This window comes from Stegostoma tigrinum, chromosome 30 (genome assembly GCF_030684315.1).
Source record: "Stegostoma tigrinum isolate sSteTig4 chromosome 30, sSteTig4.hap1, whole genome shotgun sequence".
NCBI classification, from domain to species: domain Eukaryota; kingdom Metazoa; phylum Chordata; class Chondrichthyes; order Orectolobiformes; family Stegostomatidae; genus Stegostoma; species Stegostoma tigrinum.
The window spans coordinates 1,904,710-1,919,381 of NC_081383.1; the positions used below are offsets into that span (position 1 = coordinate 1,904,710).

Genomic DNA, 14,672 nt, shown 5'->3' on the forward strand with positions numbered 1-14,672 from the left:
GAGTAAGGGGTGAAGTTTACAAAGGGATTAGACTTTTAGTCAGTAGTGTTATATGCCAATAGTCTATATCTGTATCCTTGTAGTTATTGTCTAATTCATAATTCTTGCTTAGTGCAGAAACTTGACTACACTTTTTAATCAACCTTGGATTGAAAGTCGGGTAAATTGGGAGCCTGTGCATACCTTAAACAAAGAGCTTTAACATTGGGTTTGACTCAAGGAATTGCACAGCTCAATTTACAATGCATCACCCAGTGGGACAGAACAAGTTGCAAAGGGTCCCCTTTGCTAAAGACCTAGAAGCCAAAGGTATGTGTTAAAAACATATGTTCTGTCCTCCCAGAGTCTGGAAGATGAAAGAAATTGGTTCAGAGTGTGAGTAAATGGTGAAATCGGGATGTGAATTAGGGAGCCAAACATGGAGTCAGTACAGATCAGTGAGCACCAGGGTATTTGGTCATCTGGATTCGGTGTGAGTTAGCATACAAGTGGCAGAATTGCGCATGTGTTGGTTTGTAAAAGACAGGAAGTTGTTCAGGACAACACTGGCATAGTTAGAACAAAGACAAGGTACTATTGAGAACTTCGCATCAGACAGAGCTTAGAATATTGCCGTGATTGGTTTACTCCAGCTCAGATGCGATGGGTCAAAAGGCCTGAGACAAGTGTTATCCTGGAGCTAACTGCCATCATATGCAAAAAAAAAGAGGGAACAAGAATCTTTTGTGTGTAGGATTGGTAGAGTCACTGCATGTCTTTGTGAGAACTGGGGGTGAAACAGACCAGGGAGAGAGGAGAAAGATTCATGGTTTAAACCCATCTGTTCAGTTCCTTGAGAAGAGAAATTTATCCTCTTCACTTGGGAGCAGAGCTCCTGAAAGCCCCAGAGGAGAGCAGATTTGAATTTTGATTCCATGCTTGTGGATGCTGAAGTCAGCAGGTTCTGCCTGGTATGAGACAAACTGATTCTCTTGGGACAAAGCATGCAATCCTGACGGGAATTAAAGTAGGTCATCGATGCACTCGGCAAGTGCAGGCACCTCTGGTCCTGACAGACAGCATTAACCCCTTCGGCCTGTAATGTCAATGTGACCCTAGTTCATCCACTCAGTGCGATGGGGGCATGTGTCTCAGGAATGCGGTGTGGTAGAGTCAGGATCAGACTCATTCTCCTTAAATTACTGTCAAAACATAAACTTCAGCCAATGGCAGAGTTACACAAACTAAGAAATATTGAAGACATCGGTATAACACTCCCCTATTAGATTCCAGTCTGTAACTCCCTCCTGGGCATCTGTTATTCTGTATACAAACCACGCTGAACCCTTCAATTAGATTCCAGTCTGTAGCTCCCTCCCAGGTATCTGCTTTCCGTATATAACCCACGTCGAACCCCTCAATTAAATTCTGGTCCATAACTCACTCTCGGGTATCTGTTACTCTATATGTAGACCCTTGAACCCCTCAATTAGATTCCGGTCTGTAACTCACTCCCAGGTATCAGTTATTCTATATATAAACTCACTGAACCCCTCAAGTGGATTCCAATCTGTAACTCACTCCGGGATGTCTGTTATTTGGTATATAAACCACCCCAAACTCCCTCGATTAGATTCCAGTCTGTAATTCACTCTCAGGTATCTGTTATTCTGTATATAATTCCCCGAAAAACTTGTATCAGATTTGAGGTCTATAACTCACTCCTGTGTCACAAAAACAAAGTTGCTGGAAAAGCTCAGCAGGTCTGGCAGCTTCTGTGAAGGAGAAAACTGAGCTAACGTTTCAGGTCCAGTGACCCTTCCTCTGAACTGGTTTTTACTCACTCCTGGGAACAGGTTATTCTATACATAAACCACCCTGTACCCCTTGATCAGATTCCAGTCTGTAACCCACCCCCAGGTATGTTATTCTATATACAAACACCCTGAGCACCTCAATTAGATTCCAGAGAACACCCTGAGCATAGAGATAGTTTACTTGGGTTGTTTAGTCACAGTTGTACAGCATGGAAATAGATCCTTTAGTCCAAATCATTCGTGACAAGCAAACATCCCAAACTAAGCCAGTTCCATTTGCCAGTATTTGGCCTATATCCCTCTAAACACATTCTAATCATACACTCATCCAGGTACCTTATGAATGTTGCAATTGTACCTGCCTCCACCATTTCCCCTGGCAGCTATAACATTGAAAAGACATTTGGGCAGGTACATGAACAGGAGAGATTTAGAGTGATAATGGGATGAAGAGAGAGGGGTGGAGAGGTTGAGGCGTACCACACCCGGCACCTTCCCCTGCAACTGCAGGAAGTGCTACACCTGCCCCCACACCTCCTCCCTCACTCCTATCCCAGGCCCCAAGATGACTTTCCACATCAAGCAGAGGTTCACCTGCACATCTGCCAATGTGGTATACTGTATCCATTGTACCCGGTGTGGCTTCCTCTACATTGGGGAAACCAAGCGGAGGCTTGGGGACCGCTTTGCAGAACACCTCCACTCGGTTCGCAATAAACAACTGCACCTCCCAGTCGTGAACCATTTCAACTCCCCCTCCCATTCCTCAGACGACATGTCCATCATGGGCCTCCTGCAGTGCCACAATGATGCCACCCGAAGGTTGCAGGAACAGCAACTCATATTCCGCTTGGGAACCCTGCAGCCCAATGGTATCAATGTGGACTTCAGCTTCAAAATCTCCCCTTCCCCCACTGCATCCCAAAACCAGCCCAGCCTGTCTCTGCCTCCCTAACCTGTTCTTCCTCTCACCCATCCCTACCTCCCACCCCAAGCCGCACCTCCATTTCCTACCGACTAACCTCATCCCACCTCCTTGACCTGTCCGTCTTCCCTGGACTGACCTATCCCCTCTCTACCTCCCCACCTATACTCTCCTCTCCACCTATCTTCTTTTCTCTCCATCTTCAGTCCACCTCCCCCTCTCTCCCTATTTATTCCAGAACCCTCTCCCCATCCCCCTCTCTGATGAAGGGTCTAGGCCCGAAACGTCAGCTTTTGTGCTCCTGAGATGCTGCTTGGCCTGCTGTGTTCATCCAGCCCCACATTTTATTATCCACACTTTGTTATCAAGGTTTAGAGTGATATGGGCCAAATGCAAGCAAGTGATACTAGTTTAGTTTTGAGAATCCTGGTTGGCATTGATGAGCTGTTCCCGTGCTTTATGAATCGATGACTTTATAGCACTGATGGCCAAAGGGACTGAGAGATCAAACCTCCACCTTACTCAGTCTCACACATGTACCCATCAGCTGAGTCGCAGCTGAAACATTGGAAAAACAGAACTTGGTTTCATTGAGCTCAGGCAGGGTCAGCTGGGAGAACAAGGCTTCCTTCAGTCAAGCTCCATAACTCAGGCACAGTGCCCACCTTGGTATCATCTGAACATTATTTCTGCTATCATTGTCCTCATTTGGGAATACCAATTATTTCTGATGAAGAAGACATGCTCTGCAACAACTAATATTGTTTGTCCATTGGCTGGAAACCTGAACTGAATCGCTAAACAGGAACCTTCAAAAAACAAGACTGAAGTGACCAGATTCTCATGCCCAAGGTGGCTACAATCGAGTTGCATTACTCTGTATTCTACATTGCAGTTCAATGGAGCAGAAACAGTTTGTCTGTAAAATCCATCAAAACCTGGACTTCAGGGGAGTGTGATGGAGTCATATTTCCTGTCTCATTAGCAAGGCAACTGCAGAATCACCTGAGGGTTGGTGCTGGGATATTAAGACTAATTGCTTGGATAGTGGGACACTGGGCATAATAGCCTCCAGGCAGGAGCTAATCATTTCACCTTTGAATCGCCATGTCAGTTGGAGATGGAAGGTTATGTGACAAGGCAACCCTTTATTTTGATCTTGTGTTTTCTCAGTAGAATTGAGGACATGTAGTTTCAGGAGAAGACCAGGTCCTTCCTGTCTCCCTCTCCTCTCTCTTTTTCTCTGCCTATCGCTCTCTATTTCCAACCCATCTGGTAAACTTCAAACTCTGTTTGCTGATTGTGACCAGCCAGTGTTTCCCTACTGTGGGCAAAGATTTCTTCAAACAATTCAATCCAGAACTAATGTCTCCCAAAGAAATAACCACTCAGTCATCTATGCCTTTAAGTAGGAAGCATTCAGGCCATCGAATTCAGCCTGAAGCCAGTCAAGTCACCAAACAATAGGCTGTAAACTATTTTACTTTATAAGGAGAGATAATAGGAACTGCAGATGCTGGAGTACCTGAGATAGCAAGGTGTAGAGCTGGATGAACACACTTTTCTGAAGAAGGGTCCAGACCCGAAACATCAGTTTTTCCGCTCCTCTGATGCTGTTTGGCCTGCTGTGTTCATCCAGCTCTACACCTTGCTATATTTTACTTTAAAAGGAGTATATTTTAGCCAATCTATCTGTCCCCACTTTGTAATCTATATTTGTGTGTATATTAACTTCATGTATGTGAGTTTGTGTGTGCACACACAACTGTTGTATATTTTATTATGTTACTTAGATCAGTTTAACTTTAATGACAAAATTAACCTCTTTCTTTGTTCCACTCATGAAAACCTGTTCTCTTATGGACAGTTAGGGAGGCACTGAGTTGGCAATGGTATCCTTTCTGCAGCAATAAAAATCTGTTGTGGTCACATGAAGAGTGGGTACAGAGTGGGGTGCCACTGAACCCTTCTCACCCGAATACAGTAATATAAAAAAGCAAGAAAATTCAATCAAACCTGAACAAAGCGCTGGTTTGATCTCAGCAGGAGAGTTGTAACCATTCCTGGGCACCAGACTACAAGAAAGATGTTAGTACGTAGAGTGCTTCAGCAGGATTCTATCAAGATTGAGGAATTTGACTTGAGACGGAAAGAATGAGATTGTTTCCTTTAGGTAAAGAGGTTAAGAGGAGATTGGAGCATCAGATGCCAAGGGGTGAACTTACAGAGGTTTGTAAAAGCATTAGGGGGATGGACAGGGTGAACAGCTAAGGTTGTCTTCCAAGGGTGGAGAAATCCAAAACTAGAGGGCGTAGGTTTAAGGTGAGGGGGGAAAGATTTAAAAGAGACCTAAGGGGCAACTTTTTCACGCAAAGGATGGTGTGTGTATGGAACGAGCTGCCAGAGGAAGTGGTGGGGCTGGTACAATGACAACATTTAAAAGGCATCTAGGAAGAGTTTAGAGGGATATGGGCCAAATACTGGCAAATGGAACCAGATTAATTTAGAACATCTGGTCAGCATGGACAAGTTGGACCGAAGGGTCTCTTTCCATGCTGTGCATCTGTATGAATCTATGACTTTAAGACAATAGTTTTTCACACTCAGTTCTCACCCATCTCTTCCTCAAGCTGAATGTGAACTTTAATCATATCATTGTCACTGTTACCTAGAGGTTCCTTTGCTGTGAGGTCATTAATTAAGCCTGTCTTGTTGCGCACTACTAGTTCCAGAATGAGCTGATTTAAGACATTATTGTCAAAACGCTCTATGAACTCACCCTCTGGGCTACCTTTGTTAATCTGATTCTTCTAAACTGAATATGAAAAATTAATCATGAATATTAATATACTTTCTCACAAGCCCCATTATTTCTCCCTGTGTACCCAATCAAACAGAATCGTTACTGTAAGGAGGCCTATAAACAATCTCACACATGACTTCTTACCTTTGTTATTTCTTATCTGCACCCAAAACTGATTTTATATCTTTATTTTTAGAACTACAAATACCTCTCACGATTGCACTTATGTCCTCCTCAATTCATAGGGCTATCCCACCAGCTTTTGGTACCCTCCTATAATTCTAAAAATCTCTTCAATATTTAGTTTCCAGCCTTGGTCACATTGCAGTTCTATCTCTATAATGACTCTAAAGTCATACACATTGGTTTCTAGTTGAGCTGACAATTCACCTGCTTTATTATATGTGCTGCGGGCAATAAGGCATGGGCTTCTTAGTTTTCTCCTTTCAAATTGTTTGCAAATTCTGGCCTTATTTGAATATGCACTTCTAAAAGTAATTTTTCCTTCCATGTTGTTCCCCTTAAATTTACCAGATCCTCCTTCACATGATTTCTCAACTCCACATCTTAGCTTAAAACAAGAGATAATGGGAACTGCAGATGCTGGAGACTCCAAGATAACAAAGTGTGGAGCTGGATGAACACAGCAGGCCAAGCAGCATCTCAGGAGCACAAAAGCTTGTGAATGGGTGTGAGTGTGACGTGTGGCCCAGTGAGAATCTGTGTGTGTGTGTGTGGGACTGTACCCCAGTGAGAGTCAGTGTGTGTGTGTGTGGGACCCCATACCCCAGTGAGAGTCAGTGTGTGTGTGTGGGACTGTACCCCAGTGAGAGTCAGTGTGTGTGTGTGGGACCCCATACCCCAGTGAGAGTCAGTGTGTGTGTGGGACCCTGTGCCCCAGTGAGATTCAGTGTGTGTGTGTGGGACCCCGTACCCCAGTGAGAGTCAGTGTGTGTGTGTGTGTGGGACCCCATACCCCAGTGAGAGTCAGTGTGTGTGTGTGGGACTGTACCCCAGTGAGAGTCAGTGTGTGTGTGTGGGACCCCATACCCCAGTGAGAGTCAGTGTGTGTGTGTGTGTGGGACCCCATACCCCAGTGAGAGTCAGTGTGTGTGTGTGTGGGACCCTGTATCCCAGTGAGAGTCAGTGTGTGTGTGTGGGACCCCATACCCCAGTGAGAGTCAGTGTGTGTGTGTGTGTGTGGGACCCTGTATCCCAGTGAGAGTCAGTGTGTGTGTGTGGGACCCCGTACCCCAGTGAGAGTCAGTGTATGTGGGACCCCGTACCCCAGTGAGAGTCAGTGTGTGTGTGTGGGACCCCGTACCCCAGTGAGAGTCAGTGTGTGTGTGTGTGGGACCCCGTACCCCAGTGAGAGTCAGTGTGTGTGTGGGACCCCATACCCCAGTGAGAGTCAGTGTGTGTGTGTGGGACCCCGTACCCCAGTGAGAGTCAGTGTGTGTAGTGGCTGTGTGCCCAGCGATAAGCCGCACCGTCTGGAAAATGTATGAATGGTGAAAGATGTAACATTTTTACATTAAGTATCAAGTTGACTTTAACCTGGACATATAATTTCTGACGCATCTATAAACAACGTAGTGTAGTTTAATTAAAGTTGCCACATGGTCAACAATGTGAAGAGGAAAACAGTAACTTGCAGTTACATTACTCTTTCGACTTTGTTAACATACTAAGGTTCCTCACAGGAGCATTACCATTCAAAGCTTGATACAGGAATAAACATGGTTACATTATATCAGAGATAATGGGAACTGCAGATGCTGGAGAATCTGAGATAACAAAGTGTGGAGCTGGATGGACACAGCAGGCCAAGCAGCATCAGAGGAGCAGACAAACTGACGTTTCGGGCCTAGACCCTTCATCAGAGACACGCACAGACACCATTTCTGATGAAGGGTCTCGGCTCGAAGTGTCAACTTTCCTGCTCCTAAGATGCTGCTTGGTCTGCTGTGTTTATTCAGTTCCATACCTTGTTGCCATGGTTACACTGTGTCAGGCAATCAGAGCTTGATGAAACAGGTAGGTTTCAGGGAGTATCATAAGGTGTCACATTGGCAATTGTAAAGTACTCTACATTCTAAACTAACCACACTCACATTGCGTACTCATAAATCTGCTGATTAAACACTCACTCTGTACATTTACACAGCGAGTCAGCCTTACCCTGAATAAACACTGACTCTGTGCATCACAAAATGCAGTTATAAAACTGAGATGGACAGCGTAAAGTTGGCCCAGTTTCCCAGGTCCCCTGCCCTATCACCTACATGTCACAACACAATCCCAGCTCACTGCTCCCCTCAATCAGGTCAGTCCAAAATCTAAAGTTAAATTAATCATATAAAACCAACCTGAATATCTGGGAAGTGAAACAAGAGTTTTATGATGCAATTCATGTGGATAGCAGGATTCAGTAATATGGTCAGCTTGCTTACAATCAAAGCATACTGACACATCATACATACTGACACATCATACAGACTCACACAGACAAACACAGACGCACACAGATGCACACAGTCACACATAGAAACACACACACAGACACGTACAGACTCACACAAATCACACACACACACACACACAGACACATGGAGAATCACACACACACACAAAATCTTTTTTCTCGCTAAACTTGATATTTGCCTTAAAAGCAAAGAACCACTTTCCAAGAATGAATGAATTAGCATGAAACTCACATAATCATGAAAGGCCTTGGCTTCACTCGAGGGCTCACAGGTTTCCCTTCTGTCAGGAGCTGCACAGTAGAGATCCCAAAATACACTACAGAAAGAGACAGAGATAGTGACTAAACTCTCCTGCAGCCATAACTCTTAGATCACTTTGTCTTTACTTAACTACAACAGCAAATTGGAAAACAGTCTGACACCCATCCAAACAATACAAAACCTACCCTTGCTCCACGCAATCCAACCCCAAACCCCACCACCTCTGCCTGATACCCAAAGGTGACACACCAACAGCTTCCAGTGTACAATCCCAATTCCATTCCTCATCTCAGATTGATAGGATTCCCATCCAGTCACAAACATTTTTCTGAGGAACGGTCTAGGCCCAAAGTATCAGCTTTCCTGCTCCTCCGATACTGCTTGGCCTGCTGTGTTCCTACAGCTCTACACCTTGTTATCTTGGATTCTCCAGCATCTGCAGTTTCTACTATCCCTCACAAACACTGCCCATTTTTCAGGTTGTAGCACCCAACCAATCCCAGCCATGCTGGAATACAGCCTGGAACCTGAACCAGATTCTGAAATCAGTTCCAATCAGAGAACCCAAGACCTGGGGAAATTGGGACTTTGTCACAGTTGAAATCTGTGCCCATTACCCACTGCAGGAGAACATGGATTGAGGAATCAGTTCCATGCAATAGCTCAAAGCTTTCAGTGTACAAGCTCCCATAACTAGTTTGGTGGGGTTTAATGTAAGAGTACACAGCATCAAGTAAACTCATCGCTCACTCAGCATTGAGCTGAATCCGCTGTCCAGGAACAAGAGGGTTTCCATCTACAGCCAGAAGGTTAGTCCAGCTTCATTTTACTCATTCCACTTCCAATCATCAACACTGAACAGGAATACCTCCTGACAAATCAAACATCATCATGAAGAACTTTGTGACACAGTGAGAGTTTGGGGAAACTGGGATTGTTCTCCCTTGGAGCAGAGTGGGTTAAGAGGAAATTTAATGGAGATGTGTAAAATCACAAAGGGTTTTGATTGAGTTAAAAAGAAGAAACTGTTTCCAGTGACCAGAAGCATAGCGACCAGAGGGACACAGATTAATGGCGATAGAGATGGCAAATGAGAGTCTGTTTTAATGCAGTGAGCCATTGTGATTTGGAATGTGCCATCTCAAAGGGCAAGAGAAGTAGATTTCAGAACAGAATTTGAAATCCTGAATCCTGAAATTACTGAAGGCTGTTCAGCCCATCATTCCTGCCTTTTTCAATTCATCCCTCTCCTCCTGTTCTCTCCCAGTTGCTCTGCAAACCTACCCTCCTTCTGATGCTTTCCAAATCATTGACTTGAAATGAAGAATGCAGGCACTGGAGAAACAGCTGGGCCAGTGTGGGACTGCCCAGATAAATCTTACCTGCTTTGTCCCAGAGCTTCTCCATACTTCTACTGAAGTCACTACCTCATAGAGGGTGCAGCTAGAGAGAACTGTCCCAGTCTGGCAGCAGCTCCCACCTTTCCCCAGGTTGTGAAAACAAAAAAAATTGGAATCACATTGGGTCAGGCAACATCTGTGGAGAGAGAGCAAGCTAACAGCTCTCAACCATTTTGGGTTGAGACGACTTTTCATCAGAGCTGGGTGGTTTCCCCAGGTGCTGAGGCAGGAATTATCGGTGGCTGAGGTGGGTGGGAGGAGGTGTATTCTAGGTAGCTGTGGGAGTCGGTGGGCTTGAAATGGACATCAGTTACAAGCTGGTTGCCTGAGATGGATTACATTCTTTCCGAGCTCCGTTTTAAATGTGGCTCCCCTCTACCCACTAACGGCGTTTCCCTTAGTTCCAGAGTTCGCCGCCAGTGGAAACAGCGGGACGTACTAGGCGCCATCGAAATGCAAGGCTAGTTCTTTTTTAAAAATAATGCTAGCTCCCGTCTGTTTCTCCCGGTAGAGGGAGCCTGTAATCCATTAAAATTACAACAACATCATATACACACGCTTGCTTTGGTGGGGGGGGGGGGGGGTTGGGAGGGGTCGTTCGGTTTCAAGTTCCCCCGGGTAAATGTGGCTGCCTGGTCCGCAATGGAGGTGTTTACCTGATGGACGACAGAGCAGGCAAGCTCAGATAGGGATGGGACAGGAATTCTGCTTCCATCCCAGTCCTGTCCAATCCTGGGATGTAGACTCCATGATAATGGGAACTGCAGATGCTGGAGAATCCAAGATAACAAAGTGTGGAGCTGGATGAACACAGCAGGCCAAGCAGCATCTCAGGAGCACAAAAGCTGACGTTTCGGGCCTAGACCCTTCTTCAGGGATGAAGGGCCTAGGCCCAAAACGTCAGCTTTTGTGCTCCTGAGATGCTGCTTGGCCTGCTGTGTGTGTTATCATGTAGACTCCATGAACTTACTTTGAGTGTGTTGGGGGGGGGGGGGGCTGGAGAGGGGAAAAACAAAACTGTTACAGGTTGAGGATGGAACCCTGAGACGTTCTTGGAATCTTTAAAGCTGCAGAGCACCCAGTCCGCAGAGAATCTCTGCAGATTTCAAGTGCAGTGAGGAGTCTGTTTAAAAAAAGCCGTGACCCAGAGAGAGAGGGAGACAGGCAGGAAAGGTGCTGTATAAGGAGTGGGAACGGTCCCCCTCACCAGCTGGAATCGCATTTCCTTTCTTTGAGGAATTCGTCTTCTGGAAAACATCAAACACTTTAAAACGAAACTGTGCAGACAATACAAAGAGACAACCCCTTACCACCACCACGCGTGCAGGAAGCCGGGCGGTTCTCCCAAAGTGATGTTCTTTTCCCAACGAATCTGAAAATCAGGAGAGGGAGAGGGATCAGGACAGCGGAGGCAAAGGAGGCACAAACAAGCCAAATAAGTGTCAACATCTGGAAACTTTCAAAGCAGGCGAGTTACAGAGAGGGAGGCGGGGGCAATCCTTACCTCGGATAAAAATGTCTGTGCGGATTTCTGAGCTCCCACATGCAGCAGGTATTCGTGCACATAGAGCGCTAGCCTGCAGAGATTAATTACAGAGATTGTCTCAACACATCAACCCAACAAGCTGAAAGTTTCCCTCCTGTACAATTACACCTCGATTCATCTTACTGTTGTAGCGAGGCCATAAACACACATGAAATATCTTGCACAGGAACAAAACATATTCTCCGGATTTCCTCTCCCCCTTCTCCAGGGACTGAAAACCGGGAAATTTCTCACCAAATTTAATCGACGGATTTTATTTTTCTCGTTATTAAAATTTAAACTTGTAAAACTGCACGATTGAAAATCAGTTTTTGAAAATACATGTTTTGTCACTAATTATTTTAATGTCCTTTTTATTTAGAAAGCTTCAAAACAATTACGAAAAAAACTTTACAGGAAAATCTCTCTGTCCGTTCCGTTCAGTCTCACTTTCCGGCAGCAAATACAGCGCTTTCCGAAGAAATTGCCTGCTCCCGCACGCTGGGTTTGAATTCTTGCAAAAGCCAGAAATGATCCCTATCCTTTATCGCCGCCACCCCGTTGTCCTTCTGTCTCGCTGCCACTTACTTTTCCCACGCCTGAGCGTCCGAGGGGATGGTGCATCGTTTCCCTTTGGTGTACATAGCCGCTGTCTGCCTCTCCCAACTGAAACACACATCTGTCAAAGGCAGCTGCCACTCTCCATCTCCATACAAACATCTGAGCAAAGCTGCCAGACCATTGCGGACCAGGCAGCCACATTTACCCGGGGGAACTTGAAACCGAACGACCCCCCCACCAAAGCAAGCGTGTGTATATGATGTTGTTGTAATTTTAATGGATTACAGGCTCCCTCTACCGGGAGAAACAGACGGGAGCTAGCATTATTTTTAAAAAAGAACTAGCCTTGCATTTCGATGGCGCCTAGTACGTCCCGCTGTTTCCACTGGCGGCGAACTCTGGAACTAAGGGAAACGCCGTTAGAGGGTAGAGGGGAGCCACATTTAAAACGGAGCTCGGAAAGAATGTAATCCATCTCAGGCAACCAGCTTGTAACTGATGTCCATTTCAAGCCCACCGACTCCCACAGCTACCTAGAATACACCTCCTCCCACCCACCCTCCTGCAAAAATTCCATCCCCTATTCCCAATTCCTCCGCCTCCGCCGCATCTGCTTCCACGATAAGACATTCCACTCCCGCACATCCCAGACGTCCAAGTTCTTCAAGGACCGCAACATTCCCCCCACAGTGATCGAGAACGTCCTTGACCGCGTCTCCCGCATTTCCTGCAACACATCCCTCACACCCCGCCCCCGCCACAACCGCCCAAAGAGGATCCCCCTCGTTCTCACACACCACCCCACCAACCTCCGGATACAACGCATTATCCTCCGACACTTCCGCCATTTACAATCCGACCCCACCACCCAAGACATTTTTCCATCCCCACCCTTGTCTGCTTTCCGGAGAGACCACTCTCTCCGTGACTCCCTTGTTCGCTCCACACTCCCCTCCAACCCCACCACACCCGGCACCTTCCCCTGCAACCGCAGGAAATGCTACACTTGCCCCCACACCTCCTCCCTCACCCCTATCCCAGGTCCCAAGATGACGTTCCACATTAAGCAGAGGTTCACCTGCACATCTGCCAATGTGGTATACTGCATCCACTGTACCCAGTGTGGCTTCCTCTACATTGGGGAAACCAAGCGGAGGCTTGGGGACCGCTTTGCAGAACACCTCCGCTCGGTTCGCAATAAACAACTGCACCTCCCAGTCGCAAACCATTTCCACTCCCCCTCCCATTCTTTAGATGACATGTCCATCATGGGCCTCCTGCAGTGCCACAATGATGCCACCCGAAGGTTGCAGGAACAGCAACTCATATTCCGCCTGGGAACCCTGCAGCCTAATGGTATCAATGTGGACTTCACCAGTTTCAAAATCTCCCCTTCCCCAACTGCATCCCTAAACCAGCCCAGTTCGTCCCCTCCCCCCACTGCACCACACAACCAGCCCAGCTCTTCCCCCCCACCCACTGCATCCCAGAACCAGTCCAACCTGTCTCTGCCTCCCTAACCTGTTCTTCCTCTCACCCATCCCTTCCTCCCACCCCAAGCCGCACCCCCAGCTACCTACTAACCTCATCCCACCTCCTTGACCTGTCCGTCTTCCCTGGACTGACCTATCCCCTCCCTACCTCCCCACCTACACTCTCTCCACCTATCTTCTTTACTCTCCATCTTCGGTCCGCCTCCCCCTCTCTCCCTATTTATTCCAGTTCCCTCACCCCATCCCCCTCTCTGATGAAGGGTCTAGGCCCGAAACGTCAGCTTTTGTGCTCCTGAGATGCTGCTTGGCCTGCTGTGTTCATCCAGCCTCACATTTTATTATCTTGGATTCTCCAGCATCTGCAGTTCCCATTATCTCGGAAAGAATGTGCGCTCTCAAACACAGAGCAAATCCCGAAGCAACTCAGCACACTGGTATGCTTCATCAGAAGAGTCGCACCACCTCCCAAAAGTTAGCTCTGTTTCTGTTTCTCCCTCTGTCTCGGCAGGTGCTGCCAGGCCTGCTGACTTTCTCCAGCACTTTCTGTTTTTGTTTCAGAATTTCAGACTCCGCACTATTTTGCTTTCATCTGAAAGTCTGGAATCTCTCCCCGGGGAGCTTCGATCTCAGTAAATGTGTAATGTCGGGTTTTGAAATATCACGGGAGTTGGCAAAAATAAGGGAGCTGAGGCCTGAACCATTTCCACTCCCCCTCCCATTCTTTAGATGACATGTCCATCATGGGCCTCCTGGAGTGCCACAATGATGCCACCCGAAGGTTGCAGGAACAGCAACTCATATTCCACCTGGGAACCCTGCAGCCCAATGGGATCAATGTGGACTTCGCCAGCTTCAGAATCTCCCCTTCCCCCACCGCATCCCAAAACCAGCCCAGCTCGTCCCCTCCCCCCACTGCACCACACAACCAGCCCAGCTCTTCCCCTCCCCCCACTGCATCCCAAATCCAGCCCAGCTCGTCCCCGCCTCCCTAACCTGTTCTTCCTCTCCTCATCCCCTCCTCCCACCTCAAGCCGCACCTCCATTTCCCACCTACTAACCTCATCCCGCCTCCTTGACCTGACTGTCCCCCCGGACTGACCTATCCCCTCCCCACCTATACTCTCCTCTCCACCTATCGTCTCCTCTACCCATCTTCGGTCCGCCTCCCCCTCTCTCCCTATTTATTCCAGAACCCTCTCCCCATCCCCCTCTATGATGAAGGGTCTATGCCCGAAACGTCAGCTTTTGTGCTCCTGAGATGCTGCTTGGCCTGCTGTGTTCATCCAGCCCCACACTTTGTCATCGTGGATTCTCCAGCATCTGCAGTTCCTATTATCTCTATCACTAATGTGCGTCTCTAAGCAGCATATTGTCGATCCCAGAATGAAGAACGGTCTCAGTATTAGGCTGAACTGCGAGACT

At 47.0% G+C, this 14,672-nt stretch overlaps 1 protein-coding gene across 8 annotated transcripts in view; it reads right to left on the reverse strand.

The window, feature by feature from the left end:
• ssbp4 (single stranded DNA binding protein 4) overlaps positions 1 to 11,984 on the reverse strand; it is a 105,521-nt gene extending 93,537 nt beyond the window's left edge. For 6 of the 8 annotated variants that reach the window (XR_009442826.1, XM_059638617.1, XM_059638619.1 and 3 more), the window contains exons 1-3: positions 11,785 to 11,984; positions 10,982 to 11,043; positions 8,242 to 8,326 (exon numbers count right to left, since the gene is read on the reverse strand). Coding sequence is in view for 7 of the 8 variants with exons in the window: in XM_059638617.1 (XP_059494600.1) it covers positions 8,242 to 8,326; positions 10,982 to 11,043; positions 11,785 to 11,958 (321 nt within the window). In the remaining variant the exon portion in view is untranslated. Of the gene's footprint in view, positions 1 to 8,241; positions 8,327 to 10,981; positions 11,044 to 11,175; positions 11,249 to 11,784 lie in introns of all 8 variants that reach the window. The other 2 variants (XM_059638621.1, XM_059638616.1) reach the window with 1 other exon arrangement.
• Between the last annotated feature and the right edge of the window lie 2,688 nt (positions 11,985 to 14,672).